General features: G+C 36.7%; 1 protein-coding gene across 2 annotated transcripts; it reads left to right on the forward strand.

Moving 5' to 3' along the window:
* The first annotated feature begins 17 nt into the window (after positions 1–17).
* SUGT1 (SGT1 homolog, MIS12 kinetochore complex assembly cochaperone) lies at positions 18–26690 on the forward strand. Of its 2 annotated transcripts, none has more exons than XM_026848538.1 (11): positions 18–3667; positions 4347–4416; positions 4769–4839; positions 9646–9699; positions 11413–11429; positions 12466–12488; positions 13079–13175; positions 14186–14293; positions 24098–24188; positions 25012–25193; positions 26153–26690. In XM_026848538.1, the coding sequence occupies exons 1-11, from the start codon at positions 3526–3528 to the stop codon at positions 26252–26254; spliced, it is 957 nt and encodes a 318-aa protein (XP_026704339.1). In that variant the 5' UTR covers positions 18–3525; the 3' UTR covers positions 26255–26690. The 2 variants fall into 2 exon arrangements, with proteins under 2 accessions (XP_026704339.1, XP_026704329.1); XM_026848528.1 differs by having other exon boundaries at positions 19–3667; positions 12463–12488.
* The last annotated feature ends 221 nt before the right edge of the window (positions 26691–26911 follow it).

Below are 26911 nucleotides of genomic sequence, written 5' to 3' on the forward strand. Positions count from 1 at the left end.
CCCCTCCGGTGTTTGAAGTGTGCCGGACTGCCGAGCCGCCGGTGTTGGGGTGCTGGAGGGAGCCGGGGCTTGCAGTGCGCTGTGCCGCTCTCCGGGGCGAGGGGAGCAGCCGAAGTGTCGTGGGGTTGCCCTTCCTGCGAGCGGGCGACTTGCAGTTTCCCTTGGAAACCTCTCGTGTGAGGTCTGGCTGCAAGGGAGTTCAGCGCAGTTCTGTCAAAATACTTCTGCTACCTGTGTTGTAAAGAAGGAAGAAAAAAACCCGAAGCAACTAACTTTCTCTTCCGTGTAGGTAGAGGGTTGTTCAAATAACTAAATCAGTTGTGATTTGTAGTTAAAGTGCCAAGTGTATTGGAGAAATGTATTCAGTCTTTATTCGTTTTTATTCTGCCCTGATCTATTTTTTTTCCCTCTTCCTGTATTTTGTGGGTACTAAAGCCGATATTCATTTCATCGCAACATAAAACCCAATTTTTCTACGGTGAGACCAGTCATTCGCTGGAACAACCTCCTCGTAGACGTGGTAGATCCTCATCACTGGAGGTTTTCATGACACAAGTGGGCAGGGTGCTAGATAATCTCTTCTGGGCTCCTTTTCCAATGAGAGGTTGAAAGAGATGGTCTTTTGAAGTCCCTTCCAACCTGGTCTGTCTTAAGATTCTGATTCTTCCCATTAGCATGTAATAATGTGCTTTCAAAGGTTATTTTTACTTAAAACAGAGGGTTGACAAGAAGGCAGAACTGGAGGGTGGAGAAGTATTTCTATTTAACTTACTTGGAAGGGGAGAGTATGTAAATGGTTAGTTCTGCTTGAATAGAGTAGGTGGTAGAAGCATAAGGTGATACTGAATTATCTTTCTGTAAAGAAAGTGGTGAAACTAAATGTTACGGTTCTTTGGGGTTTAAGTTGTGGTTTGTAGAAGTTTTTTAAGAAGCTAAGTAACATCTTAAAAGCATTTTGGAATAACCCAATGTATTCGGCATAGTGAAACTAATTTAAGATCTAAAAAATAGAGTTTCCCATTGCAGGTGAAAAAATCACTAACAAAGCATCTAAAAAACCTTCAACACCAATAGGTCTTTGGAAATATTAAAGGATACTGTCAGGATATGTATTTTTTTTCTGTGTTTGCGTAGTTACTCTATTTTTCTAGTTTATGTTTCAGTTCTTTGTACAATCACCGCTTCAAAACAGTATGTGACGCACTCTGTAAGCACTGTTTACTATCTGATACAGTAATAATGGTGTCACTTGTGTAGCCTTTTTCAAAAGTACTGAATTGAGTAGGCAGATTGGCTTCATACCATCTCTGAACTAGTAAGTTTCATAGTTCAGTGTAGCATTTTGGTGACTTAGAAGTTCGGATCTACAGGTAGTACCACATGTTTGCATGATCTTAGGTGTGGTCTTTTAACTCATGTACTTAATATTTCTAATATGGGACATGATACTATATAAATGGTGCTGTGTAGTGCTTCCACACATGACTAGACTTGTGTCCAGTTGTCATAGTATTTCTGCGTTGTGTCTGCAGGACTTTTGGTTTCTTTAACTGCTGGAGAGCATGCTTTGGCTTTCTGCCCTTGGATCTGATACAACTGAAAGATCATCATCCATCCTTAAATACTGTCTGAATGATACAGCTGTGAACTATTTTATGACTACTTTTGTCATTTTAAATTGAAAAAGTAGGTTACTATGTGAAGACCGAAAGCACCTTTAATTCATACAAACTCTTATCATTAGTGTGGAGGGACCTGAAAGTTCCCAGTGTATTTAGATATAGATTTGCAACCTGATTGCATGGTAAGGCCCTTTAGAACCGAAATATGTAGAAAACACATGTTTGAGTGTGAGGACAAGGTCTAAGCTTGTTCTAAGTAACTGTTGTTGAGGTCCATAATCTGGAATTCCTGGTGCTAATGGAGTATTACTTGGCTGTCTTCTCAAATAACTGTGTTAAAGGAGTAATTTATAGTCTGTGTGTGGCTGAATGAGATGTGATGACTTACTGATAAAAACGCAAGAAAGAGATGAGTTTCATATTGTTGAAAATGCTTGGGTTTGGTTTTCTTTGCTTTTCTGGGGTGAGGGCTAGTTCTGTAGGAGAATCCATTCATATGTCATCTGCTGATTCTAATTGATGCTTCTGTCATTGGCGTAAATCACAGGAAATAATATTTGGAGTGAGATGTGATCTGTCACAGAAGTGTCTCTGTGAAGTGCCTATAATGGGCAGAGTCAGACCCCACTTTGAGGGATTTTGAGGGTCAAAAGCTGTGCCTCACCTCTTAGCATAATATGAACCACTCTTAGTATTAGTGTGTTACCTCCTGTTCCTCCTGTGTGGAATACCTATAGCCATGAGTATTTCTGTAACAACGACTGCTTTTGAATGACTTTAAATCTTAGAAGGGCATCAGTACGATCAGATCAAGTTACAGTTGTCTACTGCCTGCCACTTTCTTCAGAGACCACCAAGGTTTTCAATTTATGTGCTGTACCTGTATATAGATTTGCATATCTTAAACTGGTAAGAACTCATGCTACTGCTAAAAGAAGCTGTTGTGGCCATTTAACTACTAGTTGACATAAACATTTTATGTGGTGTGAAATAAACAAGATGCTGATCTGAATTAAAACTAAGGCAAGTCCTTGTGCTCTTCCTTTTTCTCTGGCTTGGTGGGACAGAGTTTTGGCAGCTGTGCCGTACTAATATTTATGCAGGTTTAAAGCCTGTATCTTCGCTATATTCATGCTTGCTAGATTCTGAGTGGAAGTCAATTTAGCAAACAGTTATGGTACTGTAGTGGCCTTGGAAGACTGTGCTATCTTCTAGCAAAGAGAAGAACTTCTCTCACTAATAAGAGAATTGGAGATGCTATTTCCAGGTGTGTGCATCTAGTCGTGATTTTATTCTGTTGTGCAAAAATCAGACTTTTCTCATAGAAAGCAAACTAAAATTATTTCAATCTGTATACTCAGTGATTGCCCTAACAAGGGACTACTTTATTGTTGTTTCCATTGTGCAACAACATTTCCTGTGAGCCCTGTGCTCCATGAGTCTTTTGCTCTCCTGCTTTTGTGCTTAATGTAAATTAGAACAATCTCTTATGCTCAATAACGTGTAATGTGGTATTCAGTCACCTGTTACAGTGCTTTGACCACGTTAACCCCACACAAGTATTTTGACATACTGCATGTTGACTTCCAAATTCCTAATACTGCAGTGCTTCCTTAAATCCAGCAGACCTGTGTACAAATACACTGAGGATTGTATGAAGGTCTTTGTACTACAGAGGATCATCATGCATTAGGGTTCAGGTTTAAGGCATTTGAAAGTCCTGTTTCCTTCTCAGTAAGAAACAGGTTCCTTGAATTTGATATAATTGTCAGGTTCCTTGTACTTGAAGCTCTGACGTTTAAGCTTTGTGAATGTGAACTGAGCAACAGGTAAACAGTCATGCTAGTTGGGATATTTTCTTCTGAAATGTCTCTTAGTTGACAGAGTTTGGTACTGAGTTTTTATGGGGACTTCTGAGGTGCCATTTCATAGTTTTTTTTATGTGTCTTTACAGGAACTGACAACAGCTTTGGAAAAGAATCCAGATGATGCTGAATATTATTGTCAACGAGCTTATGCTCATATTCTTCTACAGAAATATGCTGGTAACATCTTCAGACAACAATGAGAATCCTCTTACAAGTATTATAACACATTCTTTACAGAAAGCCAAATATAGTAATAAGAGAAAGTGTTATCTGTAACAGTGTGCTGCTTTTACTGTTAGTGCATAATCTTGTAGTTTTCTTTGTTTTGTTTCTGCAGAATTTCCAATGAATTGGGTACTCTACAGTCCCAGCTTTCCATTTGATTTTAGCCTAGTAGTATCTTGGCAGCTTCTTTTTCAAGTAGACTTCTTAGGCAGGTTTTAAGCCTTGTGTTGTAAGCATCTTCTATCCTTATGTTTTTTATAAAGACTGAATCCTGTCATGGTGGGAATGTGATAATTGAATAGTGCCTGGGAGAAAGATTAACTGAGTAACTTAAGATTTCACCTATTTTTTCTTTCCAGTAATAACAAACAAACAGATTCACACTTCAGATCTAAGCAGAAGATTTGACTAAATGAAAGTCATGGTACTTATGAGCTCTTATATAGAGCTCTGCAGCCGAATCAAGGGTTCATTCGTACCAGTTGTGGCTAGACTTAATTCAAAGAGTGTGATCTGTGTATGAGCTAAGAAATCTAACATAGTACACCTTAAAAATTTTTCACTACTGAAAGACTCACAGTTCGCTACTTTTAATAACACATTATTATGTTCCTAAACTGACTTCCAACAGATGCAGTTGCAGATGCAAAGAGGTCCCTAGAACTCAACCCCAATAATGCTGTTGCACTTCTTAGAAAAGGGTATGTATCATACATTGTACTTTGTGAATATTGTGATAATCTAAAGGGCAGTACTAGTATTGGGATTATGGTTCTGTAGAAGCTTTTTGCAACACCATAAATGAAAAAAATTAATGCCATACTGCTTGTAACCCTTCTGTAACAAGGCTGTGGTTTTGAGAAGCAATTTAGTTTGAAGTGATTATCTTGACATCCTAGCCATTTCAAAAACGCACCTCCTAAGTGATCTAAATTCTTACATGTTTAATTTTAACAAGTATAGTGTGTGAACTAAGGATGTTGCAATCTTCAGAATGTGGGTTAGGCTGAAAAGTGATTGCTGTTTCTTTGTGTTTTTCTTTGTTCATGCCAGGTTAGGTGAATATCATATGAAAAACTATGCATCTGCTTTAGAGTCTTTCAGAGACGGACAGAGGTTGGACAGTAAGTATTAAAATTTCTTGTGTGCACATTACTCCTTTGCTAATGAGAAAAAAACTTTCTATGTTAGTTGAAAGTGAAGACCAAGGATTTTATTTTTTTATTTTTCAAAAGGCTTATCAATTAGGTGCTTGACTTCAGATGCCAGGCTTTTAGGAAGGTTTCTGCAAAAAGTGTAAAACTGCTTAAATATGTGTATCAAAGTTCTTAGCAAGTACTATATGGGGCTTTTTACTTTTTTTTTTCTTCTTTATAAAATGGGGAGTGTTTTCCTGCTTCCTGGAGGTCTTACACATAAATGGTGGCAAAGGTGTGGCATTTAGTCATAGAAAAGTTTCTGAACAGAACTGACTCCTTGCATATAGCTGGAATGTCTTACTTCCTAAACTGTTTGATAGAATGGTCTTTAGAAAGAACATGCAACTTGATGGGTATTCAAACTGACAAAATGGATATTTACCTCACAATACATATCACTTAATTACAGAAGCATATTTATTATATATCTTTTTTCTTAAAGTGTTGGCCTCCCAGCTGGACTTGAGTGCTTTTTAGTTTGGGGAGAATTAGCAATTTTTAAAAACCCAGCTTTACTCTAAAGCAGGAAAGGAGTAGTTTAGTATCGAAGGCTTTGGTAGAAGACATGGGGAAGCATACAACAAAGCAATTGCAAGATGGTTGTGACTCCTTTCTCTTCCCTCTTGTCCCACATTTTAAATAAAACCCCTTCAACTTTCCATTCCCTCTCTTCCCAACAGCAGAAGGAAATGGTAAGAAAAAAGCACCTTGAAAGGTTACACGGAGCAAAGTGCACTCAGCTGATAAGCATTGGTCATGGTCTCAGATTTTTTTAGTATGTTGTCCTGTCTGTAACAGTGGCTGGGACCTGAAGGTTTAGCAAGAATATAATTACTTGGCCTCTCCCAAATACATCATCTGATCCTCTCATCTAAAATTGGTGTTTCATGGGAGCATAAGCTAATTTGTGCTTGCCACCAAGCAATCGTGCTCCTTCCTACTCTTGTGCTTGCTTAGCCTCCTCTTTCAATGCCTTAAGTCTGAAGAAACCTACAGTTTTTAAAGTATTTTCCCTGTGGGTTAATGTGTTGAAATGTCACAATGAAAGGTCTGAGTGCTGAAGCCAGCCGAAGTGAAGTGGAAAAGCATTGTTAGGGCAGTAGTAGTGGTGGTAGAAAGGGGATGTGGTGGAATTGTAGCAACTGTTAGTTTTCAGTTTAGCTGCTCTGGAATAGGAGTTTGAAAGAACGTCAGGAAATTTCTTATATTGTGTTTTGATAGTTTGGATAACTGAGTAGTCTCCACTAGTTTGTACATTGGAAAAGCAGGTGTGTCTTTTCAATCTGGCCAAGTTCTCTATCTTCCTGTGAAAGGAAGTGGTTCCTTCCAGTGATTTCTGCAGCATTCCTTAATTCATAGGTAGGTTTTCATACATGTCCAAACTCATCACTCCTAAATTTAATTGAATGATTAATCTGTATTTTTTCATATTCTTGCCCAACACCAAGCAACCACTATCAGTTTGAGGCTTTTCATGTACATGGATTTTGTCACCTTTCTAGTTTGGCAGTTGGAGTTGTTCAAAATACAGATTATAGCCAAAATCTCCTCAGGCCAGAGCATCACTTTTTTTCATTCCGTTTAACCTCACATCCTAGTTATGTTGTAGGGTGCAACAGCACACAGAGATGCAGATATCTTTTAGATAAGTCAGTGAATACCAGGATCCTCTTGGCTAATTCAGAATCCCTGAAATACAGCACGTTTGCCTGTGTTGAATTGCTTAACTTCTACCTGTTTGAATTTAATTTGCCATTGTTTTGCTGCTTACTCAAGTGTTTCTGAAGCTTCCCAGTCCTTCCTGATTACACTTTCATCTGAAGATAGCTTCTGCTGTGCTTCTCATATCTCATTACAAAATTTTATGACCTGCTGTGAGATTAGGAGTCTCCTGGAGGCCTTCTTAATAATACAGATTTTTTTTGTTGTTGTTGTTGATTCTCTTCCATATTTTACCTAATTTGTAGGAGTTTGTCAGTAACAGAATTTGCCTTTGTGGTTCTGTGGAATGATTGATGGATGCCAGGTGAAAACAATTGTGAGAATAAATGTTTTGGCAAAGTAATTAGCTTCCAGTTCAATGCAGCTAATGCAAAATGAACAAAGTGCAGAGGGAGAATTTGTGACATACTGCTAAACGGGTGATAGAGAGAAGACTTTAACTGTTGCTGCCTCAGAGAGAATTGCTGTGGTGGGGAATTCTTTGCTGGCAAGGCTGGTTTCTTTGCTGTGCAAGGGGGCAGAAGTACACTGGTACATGTTTCTGTTCCTTGCTGATGTCAGGACTGGTTTAAATCTTAATCTGGAATGCTAACAACAATGAGCTTCCTACTTGTGCTCATTACTGGTAGGACTGACAAGCTCAGGGTACCACAGCAAGCTTCCCATTACCCACCTACAGGGATATCTAAATAGGTCTTGACATGATGAATTGTTGAATGTACAATGTTTCTTTATAAAGTAACATTAGGAAGCAAGATTCCTTTTCACTCAGCCATGAGATTAGATGCATGTGGATTTTTGGAATTCATTAATTTCCATAGATTGAAAAGCAGTGTAATCTGTTACTCTTCAGTACATTATGTGGATTTAGGACAACTATACTCAAAATTTTCTTTTTCTTTTTTTTTTTTATTTTTTCTGTGACCACCTAATCAATTTAGTAAAGGTGGAATGTGTCAACATTTTAAATAAACGTCTTAGTAGGTACTTTTGCTTGAGTTCTGAGAGCTAGTAGATTTTCAGTAAGTGAAGAGCCAGTTAGGTTTTCTGAACTAGAATGTTATTAATAGAAGTTGTTTGTAAGTTCTTTGGGAGGATAATGCAATTATACAGCACAAAACCAAAATTATTTTTCTTCAGATTATAAAATGAGTTGGAATGCAGGGAAAGAGGCAGTGGTTGGTAAGGGGGATCTTCTATGAAGATAATGAAGACAACACTGGACCTTTCTTTTAAAATTTGTATTGCATAGCAATCTTGTCATAGACCATAGACCATGCTGCTGAAATTCAGAGGCTGGATCAGTGGAGACGACTCAGTTTCTCTTTGCTTAGGCTCCTGAACCTACCTCATTTAATTTCATTCCTGATTAATAAACTTTGTTCTGTCTGCAGAACTTGGAAGTCTTTTAGGGTGCAGGTGCTAAATTTTAAAGTTATAGATTAATTTAGGTTTCAGGGAAGCTCTGGACCCCATTTAATCCCATACCCTGGCCAAAAGCAATATTAACTTTGGATTTGCCTGTGTTCACTCAGGTCCTTCTACTGTTCATTTCCAAGTATCCCCAAAACTGAGGATTCCACAGCCTCTTTGGGCAGCCTCCTCCAGTGTTTGACCACTGTTTTAGTAAAGTTTTCCTTATCTAATCAGAACTTACCTTGCTGCATCTTGGGTCCTTTGCCTCGCTTCCCCACGTACTTCTGGGGACAGTCTTCAGTCAGTTTGTCTGAATATCTTAAGTATACATTAGTCATTGAACACAGTCTTTCAATCCCCCACAGAACCCTCTGACAGTTAATTTTGGTTTATTCCATGTGAAAATAGGTATCTTCTTTCTAGGATTTGCTGGAATATAGAAAAAAATACAGCAGCCAATGTCAGTGACTGATTGTATTCTGAAGTCAGGACAAGCCATATTATTATTTGCATTTTTATCTAACAACAAATGAGAGATTACGTAAATGTTATGTAGCTTAAAATTTAGATAACTTTTAAGATGACTGGGGAGGATGGCAGAAGAAAAGGGAAGAAGAAATGGCTTGATGAGTGGGGTAGCAATTTTAAAACCGAAGGTGCACCTTAAAATTTATGTACATTCTATATTTGAAGGGGTTGGGTGCATATGTTGTGTAACTGCAGTGGAGTGACATTTGGTGTTACATGCCTGTCTGCTGGGAACTCTTTTGTTGAGCTTCGTTGAGCCTCCTGCTAAACAGTTGGTTGCGTGAACTCCCTCAGTGTGAACTCTCTGTATTGTAGAAAGATAAAAAGTTCAGCTATTCTTAGTCCTTGGTCAGTAATGTTGCCACTTTTTTACTTTCCTGACTGTGAGAGATTTTTTTCTGAGAATTTTATTGAAATAAGATGATAACTCTGTTACACTGCTACCTTTTGAACTATTTTCTGGTGAATTAATTTCTGAGGAGCTCGCTTTCTAGAATATCAAGGTCTTACTAAACTTTGTGATTTTGATTCATAGTGTGGAATTGGCACCTATGTATATGTGTTTGTAAAGTTTGTGTGAAACCACCAGGAGAAAATACTTGGTGTTTGTGAAAACTTGTGCAACTTTGGGTTGTCCTCAGAACAGACTGTCTCTTCTGATACTTCTCTAGAGAGGAAGTGTGTGACTGTTTGAAAAAGTAATTTTAAGAATAAGGAAAAATGTGTAAAACTATATTTCTTGCTATCCAAAAAGTTAGACAGGGGTTGAGCAGACTGAAAAGCAATAGTGTATTTGGGTCAGTTCAGACAAAATCTACTGTCCTACAAATTAATTTGAAGTTAATTAAATATAACAAAGTTAAATAATAGAGTTGGACAAAAAAATTAAAGCTTAATTGGAACCGCAGAGGTTACAAGAAGGTCATAGGAAATGATACCTTTTTTAGTAAATTGATGTGAGTTTGAAATGGATTTCTTCCAGCTGGCAATTGTGAGGATTTGTTCTTTATGCAGTACATGTAGTGCTTGAAGAGTTTTAACATTACTGTATTTGATCTCTTCTAGATGTAGATGATACCTTTACTATTTGGATTAAGAGATGTGAAGAAACACTAAATGGTAAGAAAAAACATTTACTTGATAAGGGATTTGATATGTCCTGTGCTTTGAAGCTGTGCCATGTTTTTTGAAGATTTACAGTTTAAGTCTTACTTAGAACAAAATAATTTTTTTAAAGGAAAAAAGTCACTTTTTCCTGTTTGTTTCTCTCAGAGTATACATCCAGAATGCTTCTATACTTCAGCTTTAGATGAACATTAATATTAGGTTTTTGATGTAATAATTATCTGTGACAGGGGAGTACCTATTTAAAGTTCGGACAATCTAATTAATTTTGTTTTCATACACAAGTGCTAACTAATTTGAACTGTAGAAGCATGTGTCAGCTTGCTTTCTAAAAACAACATGACAATAAGTTTCCAAGTCTTGGGGAATATAAAGTCGGAAAGAGGTGGAAATTAAGGGATTTTACTCCCTGATTCCACCTGGAGAATGCCTTAAGTGCTAATCGCTGCTCTGGCGTCTTTATCTGTGATAGTCAATGAGTATAGTTTACATTCATACCTTCCTACAGACTGACATCCCCGGGGGTTAACTCATTCACGGTGCTTAAAATGCCTGTGGATTTTAATGAGCTAACAGAGTAACTGATACAATTTTTTCCGCCACTTGTTGTGACTGTTCCTCCTCTTTGTGCTTCACACTGGTGAATGAGGCAGTAGAACAAGTTCATGTCATCCTGTTGACTAAAAACCAAATAGAGGAGAAATCGTCTGTGATGTATAGGAATGAACAAATTTCTGCTTACTTACGTGTTTTTGCCAGGTTGTTTTTGTTGGGGTTTTTTGAGAAATAAGACTGTGCATGCCAATCACCTAATTTCAAAGACTTTTCTTGGGTGACAACTTTCTCTGCCCTCTCAAGGAGAGAGATTATAATACATATTTTTCTTTAATGTCACAATTACTTTTGCAGTGTTTTGTTTGGTTCAACTCAGTTGTCCTGTTTTATCCTGAATATTTATCTCTCTCCTCTTTTTTTTGAACCATTTTCTTAATTCTCTGATATACCAGAAAAAAAAAGAGAAGCAACAACTCTGATTTCTTCATTACAACTTAATACTCTTTTTTATTAATCTTTATCTTTGTTTAGCAGTATGTTTTATAAAGAAACAAAGGGAAAATTTGGTTCTTTTCAAACCTGTTTTATCTGAAATATTTTGGGAAAAACATATTTAGAAGAGGAGATACTGAGCTATAGCTTAAATCCAAATATTACAGTCTATTTAATGTGATATGAGTGAATTGGTCTGCTAAATTTCCATCTCATTCCCCAACTGGGTTTGCCTAGCACAAGATACAGTTTTGATGAGAACTTTGTGCTATTCCTATGGATGGGTGCTAGACCTAGTACAGACTTGTGGGAAAGTGCCTTTTAAAATTTTTGTTTGCTATGATACTGCTTTCATTAAAAAAGTCTGTATAGGTTTCTGATAAACAAGGGAAACTAATGGAAAGTTTATTCCTTCTGTTAATCAGAACATGCTTTATATTACAGTTGTTCCTTTGCATAAGTTGCCGACTGAAGTCTAATCAAAAAGTAGAGTGTCATAAAAGCAAAATATTAGAGGTAGAACTGACATGTTTTTAACTTTTCTACTGTTGAGACTGGAATAAATGCAAAATGTCTGGAGTAACTGAAGAAAGCTAGAATAATATATGCCTTTAAGTTCAATATGTCTTTTTCTGAAAGTGCAACTTTTTCTTTTTGCAGCATCACAGACAGAAGTGGTAAGATGTTCTCCTTAATATGTTCACTGTTTCAATTTCTTTGTTAACCTAGTGCGTGCTTTCAGGCTTCAGTGGCTTCTTACCTCTTTCAGGCTTTAAAAATAATCTTTTCTATTGCATGTGATTCTAAAGGATTTAACTTTTCTTCCAAATGTGTTATTTCAGACCAAGGTTGCAAAATTTGAACCCTGAAAACTCTTAGGAATGGTACACTAATCTGGCAATTACTGTGCACTCATTGGAGTAAACTTTTCTGGCCTACAGTCTGTGGCCTAATTTACAAAGTACCAGCTTATGATGGCAATACTAACTTGCTCGTGAATGCTAGAAAGTAATTTTTTTTTCCAGTAGCTTGCAAGTGGTTTGTACAGATTTTTTTCTGCTGTATTTTGTTCAGCTTTCAGTTTTCTTTTTTCATTGGAAGTCTTCAGAAGAAATGTTGAAATTGACACACACCCTCCCCCGCCCACCCTTTTTTTTTCTTGAGACCAAAAAAATGGAAGTTTGTGTTGGATGTTCTGTTCCCTCTTTCATAGTTACTTCCATTTTTTACATTTTAAGAATAGGGTAGAGGAGGGAAGTGTACAGAAAACATGGTGGGTGTATGTAAAGATAAATCTTACAGTTAAAAGGTTTTTCTGTGTTAAAAGTTATACCTCGAGATCAGGTTTCCTTCATGACTTTAGATTAGCAGCATAGCCACTGTATGTCTTTGAGGTATACTTCTTATGCAGGAATAAAATGAGCTAAAGCTGAGCTTACGGCTATTTATAAAATGTCTGACCAACATATTTTAAGTTACAGACTAACATATTTAATGTAAATAGAAACTTTTTAATTCTTAATCTGACATAAATGGCTAGGGGAACAATGAAGAGCTTCACCTGTAAGTTAATGCTCATACATAAATCAAGAAAAGGGGAGCAATCTGTATGAAAAATGATTTATATCTTTGAGAAGTACTTCATGATATATTTTTCACTTACATTGATGTAACCTTTCCAATGGAATATGCTTCAACTGGAATATGCAGCAGCAACCTCTGCCACCAAAGATCAAGTAAGTTGACTTTAGCTTTACTGTGAGAATTAAAATAATTGGCATATAACTGTTCTTTGACTGCAGAAGTTCTTTTGAGGTAACTTTAAAAACATGGCAGTCTAAGTGAAGTGTTTCTCATTGTCATCACTTTTGTTCAGACTGAATTGTACCTTCAAGAGATTATGCCCCACTGGGAGAGTGGGGAATGGAGTAAGCATTCTGGCTTCTGTTTCTAATTGTTATGCTGAGCTTGATTCAGAGTGCTTCATTATGCCTAGTATAGGTAATTTTTCTGAGATACTTTTAAGATCCTGAATTTAAAAGTGCCCTTTAATTTATAGAAGGCAAACTATATTATGAATTGGTTAAAGCGACTGAATTTTTATATGCTTCTTGATTAAAACGATTCTTTGTTCTTTAACTACTTATCTTGTCAATTCTGCAACTGCTCTTTTAGAGAAAGGGGGAGAAATGTAATTTCTTATGTCTTTTCTTCCCTGTTAAACTACACAATGTACTGTTCCAGCTTTTGATAATCTTTATACCTCTTTGCAGTGCAGTCAGGTTTTTTGTTGTTGTTGTTGTTGTTTGTTTTGGTTTTTTTTTAGATATGACTGGTACCAAACAGAATCTCAAGTAATTGTGACTATAATGATCAAGAATGCGCAGAAGGATGATGTCAGTGTGCAGTTCTCGGACAAAGAGGTGATTTATATTGGTTATTGGTATACATTCCAAGGTTGCCCAAGATGTAGTAATTAAAACAGTGAACGTTATCTGCTGCAGTAGCATGAAAGAATGTATAGGTGGTCTTCCGTCTGAGCTTTTGTGCCCAATCAAGTGAACTGGGATCTGTTGCCACAGCAGGATCCATGAGATTTATACACAAGCAGTATGTGGTGTGCCTGCTGCAAAGGGAACATTTGGTTTTCAGCTGCCTGTGTGTTTGGAGGGCTGGGGAAGGAAGTGATCTGAACTTCCAGGTGTTTGAGTATGCATGCATCTGAAGTGGGAATGGACAGAGACCAAGATGTTCTAAAAATAGGTATGAATGATTAATATACTGCTTTAGGATAATTATAGAAAATGAATGAATGCTGCTGGGTGGTTTTTTCCTTGCTTTTGGCATCAGTAAAATTGTTAATGGCAGCAGAGTATATATTTCAAGAAAGTGCAGTAATCTCTTTATTGTAATGCCATATATGGTACCAATGATGTTAATTTAGCTCTGAATATTGAACATGTAGGTTCTTTTTCTCAACTAAGTTGATACTTTGTAAACTACCACAAGTACTTGACTGTCTGCTTTAGACTGTTAAAATTGTGTGAACACTTGCCATGTCTTTTGCATGTATTAGAAGGGAAGTTGCAGACTGTTTTCCTGTTTCATTATTGATGTGTTGATATTTTATTTGCCATATAATTCTTTCCCCAAAGAATGCAAATCAGGATGACATGATAATAGGCTTTTTGAGTACTTGCTGTCTAAGAATTGAAATCTCTTGTTCATTTTCTAGTATACTTTAGAAACACCTTGGTCAATAATGCAGTAATGTAATGGCGTCATCTGAAATTCTGACGCCTGGTGCATTAAGTGCCCTAGTGAAGGGTCATTAATTTAATCACTTAATCTTGGTGCCAAATGACAATCCTTTACTTGGAAATGGAAAACGGCTCTCAAAGATGACCAGAGATGTGTTTTCAACTGTTAACAGATGAATGCATCAGTGAAACTTCCATCAGGCGAAGACTACAACTTAAAGCTTGTTCTTCTTCATTCTGTAGTGCCAGAGCAAAGTACGTTTAAAGTGCTTTCAACAAAGGTAAGCTTGTTAAAGTGTAAATTATTTCGTTGACTGTACCTGATGTTGAACACATTTCTGCTCTGTTGTCTCTCTGCAACAGTTGTAATATCTTGCTTTTTATATAGAAATGCTTTTTCTTCCTTCAAGGTGGCTTTCAACCAGTGGGAGCCTTTCTAAACTTGTGCAAATATCAGAAATAGTAATATGATGGTACTTATTGAAGTGCAAATGACAGTTATGTTGAGGATGCTTTTACTTGTTGCTGTAGAAAGACTGTGTCGTCTTAAATTTCTCTTAAAATTCAGTTATTAGGAAAGTATGAACACCTTTCTACTAAAGGTATAGGAGCCAATATTACCTTGTGAAGCATCGTTATCTTTGTGTGCTGAAGAAGTAAAAGTCAGACATTGAAGATTTCAGTGTTGAAATAATTCTTTAACCTTCCATGACTTCTTGCTGGTAAAGTTTAGCCATAAGGTTCTTGGCTTTTCAAGAGAGGGTATTCCACGCTGTTCTTGGAAATGGTACTTGCTTGGAGACACTTGAAAATCACATGATGTGAGAGAGAATGCTTCTGTCTCAGCGTTTTGTTACTTCTACGTTACAGGTATAGAAAAGTAATAAACTGTCTGTGGTCTGGCATAGCATATATTTTTGGTATCACTCACAGGCAGACATAGGCTTTGTCCTTGAAGCCAGGCCTGAATCTCTGAAGCAGGCATGTGTTGTTGATTCTTTCCTTGTATTTCAGCACTGGTTCTGCAGAGCTTTCAGAAACTCCTTTGTGTTCTTATGTTTCGTTTCACCTGTTCCCTTCTCAGGAAGATACCTGTAATAGCTCTTGCATCATTTCAGGGAAGAGGAACTTCAAGATGACATGAGAGGATTGCCATAGAAAAGTTGGTCTCATTTTTCCGCTCCTTGCACTAAGGAGGCTGGGCAGGTTTATGTGATGGAGTCACGTGAGCTCTTAAAATGTAGGAGATAATCAGAGTGCTCAAAGTATGTAGAAAATCTGCTCATCCATTAGTATTTATATAAATTTGAGTGGAATGGGCACCTTGTCAAGAGCAGTAACTGTGAGTCCTGTTTCCTTTATGTTTCTATCTAGCTTGTGTTATACTTTTCATTTGTCTTGAAGTTTACTGTTAACTCTTATGAAGCACTGCACACTACTGAGTGCTGTTGAAATGAACGTGACTTTGTTTTTTATGCTACCATCTCTAGCCTGGGTTAATATCTGAAATAATCTCTAGCAGTCTAGAGTCTGGTTTAGACTGAGGTTTATGAAGGGGTGTGAAAACTTTAGTTATGTTCAGGCAGTGTCTGAATTGTAAATATTTTGCATTTATTTTCAAATGTTACTGTTCCTATATAATTGTGAAAGAATATTTTTGAGACACATCGGGATAAGAGAGAACACGGGAGGATTTCTAACGGTAGAGTCAGTGCTTCAACATGTTCTTCCTTTTGTGGAAACGAATAGTATAGGGATATCTGTAAAGGCATAGTGAAGGAATACAATTTAAACGATGCCCCAAGCTAATTCCGGTTCTGACCAGCAGATGGAGTCTGGCTGAAGAAAAAAAAAATTAAAGGCAAGTCTACTTTAAGCATGCAAAGAATTCTTTAAAGGCTTAGAATATTTTACTTTGAAAAGCACCAAGTGCTTTAAGGGAATGGTGCAGCCTTAGTGTTTGAAGACTAGAAATTCAGAGTTCTTTTTAGATGTTTCGTGTATGTACTTTGCTCTTACGAGTGGTATGGAAAATATGCAGTTATTACTTTGAATAAGCTGTCTTAGAACTTTTCAAACCCTTTACAAGTTACTCTTTACCCCTTACATGACGTCCTTTTGCAAGAACTTGGAAAGAAAGACATCATCTCATTGTCTTCCCAATTATCTGAGCTTCTTACTATACACTCATAAAGAAATTGCATTTTCATGGGATAGGAACAGATCTGTTCCTGTGGATTAATAGTTTCAGATAAGAATAACTGCATGTGTTCACACTGCTTTACTTTGTATTGCTGCTTTGAATGTATGAGCCACATTGCTGTTAGCATCATGCAGTCTTCACTGGGCAGCGACACATCTGGTCTTTCTTTTCCAATTACATGAGGAAAAATATGAGGAAACAGCGTAGAATGTATGGGCAGGTTATGTAGTGGATGGTTCGTGTTTCCCATGAACTTCATAAAACTAAAATGTAATGGCTAGAAGATGAAACAACAGATAGTAGAACAATCCTTCATGTTTTGGTAACTTAGAGAAACTGGAGAGGGAGTTCTCAATACTGCTTGAAATTCAGCATCACTTGACAAATGTGAAAGAAAACAGATGCAATTTTAGGAGGAAAAAATATCCTTAATTGTATTTGCAGAATTACAGATTCTAGAATAACTGCAAAGAGCATCAGTATTTACAGACTCTGGGACTGGTTCTTTCAGGCAGTGTTAACTGGTGCAAAATGCAATTGATACCTTAAGAATTGTTTCTTTCCTAGCAATGAAATAGAAATTATACCTTTCAATAAATCCCTGCTGTGTCTAGCTCTGAGATACAAAGTCTGTAGAGAAGAGCAGAACTAGCAAATGGTACAGAGGTAGCATATATAGATGTCTGGAGGTGTCTGAATGGTTTCTGTATGAGCAAAAGTAAATTAATGTTCGTAATCTGCAGAATTCTGACTTCAAGCTGTGAGCTAGAAGAGGTAAAACACTTGACGCTGACTCAAAAACAGCATAATGTGTGGGTCAACTCCAGTTTTGAGATAAAATCTTAATCTCTCTCTGTGTTCTAGTATTGTATATTCTCTAATTGTCAGCGGTCTTACAGCTGATACAGACTGACTTAATGGTGGCTGTATGTATTACTGCCGTGCTTGGAACTATTTTTTTTACTTGATTCAAAAGTTTATTTGCTATTTAATAGATATCACTACTTTCAAATTCATCTTTGAATTGATTATGGTTTCTGTTCACATTTAGTCACGAGTTATTTAGAATTACCCAGTGGTGTTCAGCATACAACTCTGTTCATCTGAGGTCTCAGCTTAATGTTCACGTGAGAAAATGCTGAACACAACCGTATTGAGTCCTTCTCTTGAGTAAATTGCTATATATGCATAGTATTTTTTTCTTGTACATGAACATCATAATTGGTAGATCATAGCTAGACCAGTTGATGTTGATGTCCTCATCTGCCAAAGGTGTCTGTAGTAATCTGGTTAAGTAAAAAATAACAGCAGCTCCAAAAAGCACTGCATGAATTTGAGGTTTGTGTCTTACAAATGGAAGTTGATCTGGTCTTTATATGTAGCATGACTTTGTACACAATAGGCAGGATTTTGTGTATTTTAGTGGTCATCTTCACTTGTGTCCACGTGTCAGGTGAAACACTGCAAATTGCACGTTACATTCAGCATTTAACAAGAGGAAGGCACCCTTTAGTGGTACTACTTGCTCTTTTACTTCTTTCCAGAAGAGGGAGCCAAAATGTAAAGGCTGGACCAAGTTTGCTCTTTGCAAGTTGCCTGTGTGCAGTTATCTGGTAGCTCAGTGTGCATAATGTTACTGTGCTCCCTTCAAAAAAAGGAAAAAGGCCTAAAACCTTAAAATTAGTGACTAAATATGTTCAACATAAAACCAGCAGGTCTATGGCTGTCCAGAAAATCTGTCAGGAAAGTAGAAATGCATAAACAGTGTAAGGTTTTCTAATGTTCTGAAACAGTTCTCTTTGTGTAGTCAGCCTTGCTTTCCTTTCCGTCTTCTGTTCAGTCTATCAGTCAGTGTACTTGGAATTCCAAGGGAATATTCTACCATGTTCTGTTGGAAACTTGTTTAATGTGAGCAGTTTCTCTAGGTCTTTTATTGTGGTCTAGGTTATGCTCAGGGTTTTCTTCTCCTTAGACCTGGAAGGGAGAGAGTGAGGATGAGTATGTGCTTTTAGCACATACGTTTATGGACTTGAAGCAAACAGGCTAGTGCTTCCTCTTTTTCTTCCCCTCTGTTCTTGCATCTACAAATAATCTGGGGACAATTACTGAGTTTTTGGTTTGTAGTGGCTTGGGCTTTTTGCAAGTAATGACTTGTAGCAATTTAGAGACATTTGAAAAAGTGGTGAAAAAGGGGTTTCTTTACCCCAGAACTGTCCTTTAATTAGAGATCAAAGTTGTGCTGCAAACGGGGAGGTGTTAGAAATCCTCAGCCTCTTTTACAATTGACGTTTGTTACTTAATAGAGATGTTTGAGGTAGAAGCACACTCTCAGCAGCTTCATGCCAAGTGTGCATCAGTGGAATGTTTCTTTTCCTCAAACCAACATTTTGCCTTGCAAACTCTGAAATACTCTGTGCAGCTTACTGGAAAAGCACGCCATTGCCTGTTGCTAAATGTAAAGGAAAAGGCAAAGAGTGAAACTTTCACACACTCTTGGACTGTCATGAGAGCCTCTATTCAGAGGCAAAGGTACACAAATAGATAAACAGAGGAACATATTTATTTTAAGTGAAGCTGGTTCTTACCATTGCAGTCCAATCCTTAAAGGATGCTTTCTCATTTTGGATATTTTCATTAAATAGCTTTCAGGCACTTGAATACAGACTTCCCTGCTCTTATGTATCTGTTTTCTCTGTGAGGCTTTCATGCAGATTCATATCTCCCATATATATTCTTGAGTGTTTTCTGTAAATTATAAACTGATACTTAAGATACTTGAGTTGAATACTTTTCTGAAATTCCTTGTGTCTCTTAAGCAGGGCTAGTTGGAGCAATTTCCTGGCTAGACCATAAAGAAACCTTCCCAATGATTGGCATATTTACTTGGCTCAAAATAAGTTTGATATTTTTTTTCTTCTTTATGAACACAGATGGGTGTGGGGCAGATTTAAACTTGTTAATACTCTGAGAACTATATTTTAAGCAACCACGTAAGTCAGTGCCCATGCTTTATATAAGTACATAAAGGAAAACTATGCATAAGGGTTTTTCTCTTCCTTGAGAGAAGGTAGATTTAAAAACTATTGGAATAGCAAAGGTTTACACTGAAGATGCAGTGACAAAGAGCTTTAGGATACCTAAACAATCTGCATTGCCAGTTCTTCCTCTAAAATTCAAAATTCTAACAAGTGGTTGCTATGCAGTATCACTGAGGTGGAAATTTTGACCTTTTTGCGCTCAGTTCTCCATAGTAGTTGGCAAAGAAACTGAAAGGTGTATGCAACATCCCTTCTGTTGCAGTATATTTGCTACAGAATATTTTTCTTAATTATTGTTTATTTGTGATAACACTGTAGATTTATTTTCATCTCAGTATATTTTGTTTAAAGCTATGGACCGAAGATCTTGGAATTCAGGATATAAGCAATGTGTAAAAGGTCTTTGAATAACTAAGATACAAAACTGTATATGCATATGATCTTAGAGATAAGTTTGAATAGGTCATTTTTAGAAGATAGTGCTATTTTGTCCTGTCCTTAGATAACAAAATATATGAGATTATTGCGAAATGACTGCTCTAAACACTTAACAACTTGGATAAGACAGTCAGTAGTTCAGTAAATAACGAAGTAGTTGATTGGAAACCCTGAATTTTCATTTTTGTGTGTTTGATATAACAAAACATCAGAATTTAAAAGGGTATTTTTGGATGCATTTTGAAACTAATGGCTGAACTACTTCTTAAGCTTTGCCAGTTCTGATTTCCTTCATCCTTCTGATCAGAGCTTGACACAAATTTGCCAGTGGCAAGCGAACTTTCCCTTAGCATGGACTGTAAGATATAAAACACAGTAGAAGTTAGAAAAAAAAGTCTTGTAACTTGGCAGTGTACACCAGAATCTTCTTTTAGAGAGGAAGATAAAAATTCTTTCCCTTCTGATGTTTCTCATTTAAACTGGCAATGTCTGTCCCAGAATATAATTTCAAGTGAAATCTAGTTAATCAGAGGTTTGGGCTTTTTAACAGTAAGATTTTACATGGAAAATTAGTGTTGGCTAACTAGCATTGTGTTTATCTGTAGCTAATGGGAGAAATTATTTCTTAAAACTAGATTAAATGCTGTTTTATGCCAGTCATCTTAAAGGGTTTTCATGTTCTTATACTACCAATGAAATAGTTTAGAACAGCTCCTCAGGCTAACTCTGTGGCATCTTTTTTGATAGCTAGTGCTTGGATTAACCTGCAAAATAACTTGTCTAAATCTCTGATAGATTTTAAAAAATGAATTACTAGAAAATTCTGTGAGTAGAAACTTCTCTGTATCCTTTTCACTGAGGGTGAGGTTTCTTCTAAACGATTAATCCCCCATTTGACCCTCTTCTCAGAGGGGTAGGTTTCTCTCAAGATAGTACTTCAAACAAGTAGTGCATGAATTAATCAAAATTCCATGTTTCTTTTCCTTTTTGCTTTGCTCACTTTGAACCTCAAACACCAGGAACTTAAAAATTACAACAGAAAGTAGATTATTTCTGCATTGGAACTTTTCATACATCTGGAGTCCTGTGTCCAGTTTTGGGCGTCCCAATGCAAGAAAGTCACAAATGTAGTGGAGCAAGTCCTAGTGGAGGGCTGAGATAGTCAGGTGGCTGCACGGCATGAGCTACAAGGAGAGGCTGAGGAATTAGGCTTGTCCTTAAGTGGCATGCAAAGCATTTAATTTGCAATGATATTTTCCTGTCTTTTGTTCTAAAGTTGGCACGAGGCACACAGGCATATGTTTTATGAAATATAAATGTTAAATCAAAGTAGTTGGTGAAGGGTTGATGTATTCCTCTTGCCTGAGTACTGAAGTTTTTTCAAAGGAGAGGAAAAAGCTAACAGTACTTGTGTTAGTATGGACACTTAAGTCATATCTGATATGTTACTTTTCTGTGTGATAGCTATCAGTATCTGCTTTAAAACATTCATTAAAATGTGTTTATTGCCGTTTGTGCGCATGATTTGAGAATGTCAGAGTTGTTTCTCCTTAGATCAAATAAAGCTCTCAAGTTGAAGAAATATGCGCCTCCACAAGCAGAATTTTATAGCTTTATGTTTTTGGAAAATGTGGTTGTATAATGGTATGAAGCTAATGATTTCCCTAGTTTTGCTCCTGCCTGCCACTTTGCCTAATGAGTAACTTCAGTTGAAGTGGGTGGAGTAGATGGGGTAGAGGTTTAGTCATGTCATAAATACATTCTGTCTCAGTTCTTCAGCTGTCTGTACTTCTAGCTTGGCAGGGTTGAAATGGTTTAGGTTTAAGAAATCTGCATCTTATACTAGGAATTAGTTTGTACCATTTCATTTTTCTTTGGGATGTTTGTCATGTAGTACTGGCTTAGGGACAGTTTCAGAGAGGGAGATGTAAGAACTAGCAGATAAAAAAAAAAAAGGAGAGGGGGATTACTGGAGCAGCAAAAGTAAAGATCTTCCTTTCTTTCTTTCTTCTTATGTATGGACAGAGCACTCTGATGAATAGCCAAAAGTCTTTATAAGGGTTCTCTGGGGAGGATTGTATTCTGAAAACAGTCCATATTTAGTAGCTCACAGCAAGTATTATTTTGCATTAGAGGTCATTCTTGGTGTGGATGAAATAGTCTATATTTGAGATACTGGAAGATACTGATAGAAAGCCTGAAGTGTAAGGGTAAGAGATAACATAGGAAGAAACAAACAGAAGAGGAATTGAAGAGGTATGGGGTTGAGCAGTCTCAGTATCAAGCAAATATTTTTTTTTTTTTTTTTTTTTTCATGGGGGGGGACGTACTAGTAAGCAGAGCATAAAATCTTAAAAGCTAACACCACAACTTAAATGTGCAACTGAATTGATAATACAGTTTTCTCAGGTTTGGGAGAGTTATATAAGAAAATAAGCAGAGGAGAGACAAGTTGTTTAAATTAATACTCACGTTTCACTTGTAACTAATTAGTGCCTTTGTAAGTGGTTAATTAACTTAAATATTTGACTCATGAGATAAAAATGCATTGGAAAAAAAAAAACCCTGCTAGTTCTGACACTTACAGAACTACTTGTTGGTCTTATGTGCAGATACACAAATATATTTGGCTTCCTTAATCTGATCGCAGAGTATTAGGTTTATGAGTGTAGTTGTTAAAAGCAGAACTTTAAGGTTGTAGTTTCCAAGAGTCCAGTGGAGGAAGCTTTGCTGACTTTTGTTTTACTTTAGACTAATTATTGGCACAGTCTGAATGGTGCTTCTGCATAGTTTCAGCAGAAATCTCTGTGTTCTTACAGATTGCAATGTTAAACTCTGTAATACAGGCCCTCTTTAGGGACAGTAGGTTGAGCAACTAGAGTAAAACAATATTTTAATTTTATTTTATTATTTTTGGTTGTGAGTTCCACTGTTTTAAAAACTGATACTCTGATGCTTAATTTGTGACTTGTAAAGTTGCTTAAAAACATTGGAAGTCCAACAGACATAGGGAGTGGGAAGTCAAATACATGTGGGTGTTGGACTTAATTACTGAAACTCTTTCCTGCCTTGAAGAGAATCCCATGCCTCATGTCTTAGACTTTTTGTGGTTCTCAGTAAAGTTCGTGACGGAAAATAAGTAGTTAAACTTGTCTAGGGAAATAGTAGCTTCCCCAGGGAAAAAAAGAAAAAGAAGCAATCATAATTGAATATTTTGATTCTTGAAATGCAGCATGATTGCAAACATGGAAGCTTTAAACTTAAATGAGCTCGTTTCTTTATTTTTATAAGGTATCTCAGTCTTTTACTTACCAGTGACTGATTTGAAGAATGGATTAAATAAAGTTCAATTTTCAGATCAACATGGTGCTGTGCAAGGAGCTTGCTGTTAGGATCTCTAGGGTTAGCTTTCACAGTGGTGCCTTTGTTTGTGGGTCTGCAGGGATCCCTAGGTTATAGTGGCTTTAGGTAGAACTAAGAACTCACTTCTCCGTTCACAAATAAGGAACTGATGAAGTTTAGGCAAGCACTGATTTCAGTTAATTAATAGCATCATATGAACTTTGTGACATTTTTTTAAGTGAATTTGTCATTTGAAGTGACAGTCCTTGTTTTGCAGACATTGTTTTTCAACTTTGTAACTCTGTAACCAAAAGACAAGGTTAATTACATAGAAACATTTCAATATGGTCATCTAAAGGAATTATGTGTAGTTGTGAGTAGGGCATGACATACTTCACTTAATTTTGTTTCTCCCATAATAACTACAACTATATCCGTTTTTTATTGCCAGTTTTGTCAATGGATACTAGACAGTTTTCTCTAAAGAAGTGTTTGTTCATTGAACCAAATAAATAGAGCTGCTGAATTTCTCCAGTGGGGAGATCTGTGTAGTCACAGGGTGTTTCACTGGTTTGTGCACTGCACAATAAATATGATGAAACTTTTTGGTGGATGAAAGGTAAACCTAGATAAAGTTGGATTTTGTAGCCCTTCAAAAATGCTGTTTAGTTACAGGATGCTTGAAAGATAATACCTTGGTGCCTGGCAGTATAGAGACATGGAGACTAGTTGTTACTTTTGAGTTGTCATAATTTACAAAAAGAATCAAGTGAATAGTAAGCAAAAGAGAGTGAGAGTTCAGTGGTACTAAACAGAAGGGTAAAAGTCTCATAAAAGGGCTATGCAGCCACATAAGAGTTTAGTTGACATGTTTCTTGAAGTCACATAACTTCGTCTTGTAAGGTAGGTAGATTTTGCTAAAGTGTAGGCTTCATATTAGAGACACTGTTTCCAAAACCAAATGTATTTATTTTCTTACTGCTACAGGATCCAGCAACTTTGAAACTATTTGGCAGAACTGTTTGCCATCTGGAGTAATTTGTTCTTTGTCTTGTGTTTTGTAGGTTGAGATAAAAATGAAGAAGCCAGAAGCCGTAAGATGGGAGAAGCTGGAGGGCCAGGGAGATTCTCCTAAGTTAAAGCAATTTACACCAGGTTTGTTCTCTGAACTATTAAGTGTTAAATGGTTTATTTGTATTAAGTTACTTGCAGTTATTAATGATATATTTTGTGTTAAATATTGTTAATAAAAACACAGCTTCATATTTACAATGAAGATCCTAACAGTCTTGATTTACTGACAGAAAAAGTCTGCAGGGCATTATAAAACTTAGGTATTAAATTTAGTCATAACTTCCATTAGTCTGATGCTAAGGACACATGCTTGTCATTAATTCCTCTGGGCTTAGCTGTTTGGCTATCTGTTTTGGTCACCGTTTTGCAGTTCTAGGCATTGTCATGCCTCTGTTGTTGCTTAAATAATTATTATTTACTTAAGTATTCCATCTCTCTTGGAAAGTAATACTTCTGCAGTGTTTCAAGACAGATTAACAATCTGTCTTTGAGAGAATTAGAATTTTCTGATTTACTGATTTATTTTTTTGAAATTTAGCTCAGATTTTTCTTATGGCTCTAGGCTGCTGGTTCTTTTTGTTCTTACTGTAAGCCAGTATCTCCTGCCTTGTTTCGACTTAATTATCTATGTTGCTGTTGTCCAGCATTTTATTGTTGGATAGCTAAATTATGTAACTGTTTACTTAAAAGTAAACTTCTGCAGCTGCTGAATGTAGTCTGTAGCATTTCTTAGTTTATTTTTGTTACTGCAATGCTTATATTGGTGAGGAGGAATCCATTTGCATTTTCAGATTTATATTCCGTTGTTATGTCTGATTCATCAGATACATACGTGTCTATGAGTTCTCTGCTGCTTTAAAAGTCGTGAGAAAATGCTTAGTTAACTTAACACTTCTCTTTTCAGATACCCAGCACTTATATCCGTCATCCTCTCACTATACAAGGAACTGGGACAAACTGGTAGTTGAAATCAAAGAAGAGGAGAAGAATGAGAAGTTAGAAGGAGATGCTGCTTTAAATAAACTCTTCCAGCAAATTTATTCAGATGGTACAGATGAAGTGAAACGTGCCATGAACAAATCATTTGTAAGTAGTCTTAATTCTTTTTCTCTGAAGAAATGTGTAACATTTGCATGCTGACACAATTTAGTAAACTTCACATGAATTGGGAAGCCTCTAGATACCAAAACCTTGATTCTGTAATGAATGATGTTGGTTCTTTTGGGGATACTGGTATAACAAATCTTGTTGAAAGCAACAATGTTGTATACTAATGAATGTGACTCTTGTAAGTCCAAGGTTGTGCTTTGTCACTGGTCTCTTTGTTTCAACCAGTGTTATCAAAGGAAATACAGGTTTGGGCTCATATAGAGCTTGCAGACTTGCCATGGGTGAAAGCATCAAATTCCTCTTGTTTGTATCTAGTTCCTTTTGTTTGTAGCCCTCATAGGCAAAAATGTGACTAACCCTTCAAATAGCTTCTTGTTAATGTGTTGAGGTAGAGGTGTTAGCTGTCTTTTTCTACCTGCCAGTCCACAGACATGTGGCGCTCAGATCACAGCAAACCCTTGCAGGAGGTTAAGGCCTTTGTGGGAACAAAAGCACAGACACCAATGTGGTGGTTGCTACTTGCTCGATTTATTAACTGCACAGTTGCTTTATATACACCTTTCCGTACATCGTGGGACCTTTAGTTCCCTGTTCTTTCCATACATCGCGAGATCTTCCGAGCGCCTCTATTCTTCCCATACATTGCAAGATCTTTGGTCCCCTCCCTGTTCTTCCCATATGTCGCAAGATCTTTCGTGTGCCTCTCCCTACATTAATGAAGTAACATCTCATTGTGTCTAGTACTGATAAAAGTACTTTGGGGCTGAAAATAATGGAATGATGGCTTTGTCCAGAGAATTCCTGTGTAATTGCTACTACATGAATCTCAAATTCTTCACATTTCTTTAGAATTTGTTAATCTGCTGTAGAAAATGTGACTTTTATATGACTAAAATTCTTCTAGCAAACTAAACAACCTTTCTCTCATATTGCAGATGGAGTCTGGAGGCACAGTTCTGAGCACCAACTGGTCTGATGTTGGTAAAAGGAAGGTAGAAGTAAATCCTCCTGATGACATGGAATGGAAAAAGTTCTAATCAAATTTTTAATCTTTTATCATCTGTGTGTTGCCATAGTCATGTACTGACCACTGTGTATGGACATACCATTCTTGGATTCAAAGCACTGAATGTTCCATTGGAAACAGGAATTGTCTTTACATTTTGCGTGCTTTAGAAATTCCTTCATTCGCAGATGTTAAAGATATACTCAAGAGTGGAACCCTATTTTCATCATCTGTGTAATTTTTGGAAATTGAGTCAATCAGTCTAAATTTCCTACCACCTTTATCAGCTCTGCTCTTTGGGGATAGGTTGATCTCTAATGACTGGTCAGGATTATTGCCTTACACCCAGTATTACTGTTCAGTAACTTATTAGATATTGGCAACTTTGGTTAAAAACACTTTTTAACAACAGTGTTAAATTGTTTGCTCTTTAAATCTGCTAAATAAAACTGTAAATATAACTTTTTTTCTACACGGAAGCGGCTTCATTTCATTTGTAGTAATCTTGGTTTTTGGTGGAGGAATCAGTTAAAGCATATAGGTAAGGATGTGAATACACTGCTTTAAAAAAAAAGCTGGCTTTTATAGGAGAGAAATGTTCATTCACTGAAGAGGATGAGATTGCTATTCTTGATGCCAACAAAAAATTCCCACTTTTGGAGTTCTTCCACTTGGGAGATAGGTTGAA

The sequence above is a fragment of the Athene cunicularia genome (assembly GCF_003259725.1).
Source record: "Athene cunicularia isolate RWA chromosome 1 unlocalized genomic scaffold, athCun1 chr1_part1, whole genome shotgun sequence".
NCBI classification, from domain to species: Eukaryota; Metazoa; Chordata; class Aves; order Strigiformes; family Strigidae; genus Athene; species Athene cunicularia.

Coding starts and splice junctions, on each gene's coding strand:
- SUGT1 (XM_026848528.1), top strand. CDS start 3,526: ATGGGGACTTCTGAGGTGCCATTTCATAGTTTTTTTTATGTGTCTTTA. Junction 13,176..14,185: donor TGCAGTTCTCGGACAAAGAG/GTGATTTATATT, acceptor AACTGTTAACAG/ATGAATGCATCAGTGAAACT. Junction 25,194..26,152: donor GTGCCATGAACAAATCATTT/GTAAGTAGTCTT, acceptor CTCATATTGCAG/ATGGAGTCTGGAGGCACAGT.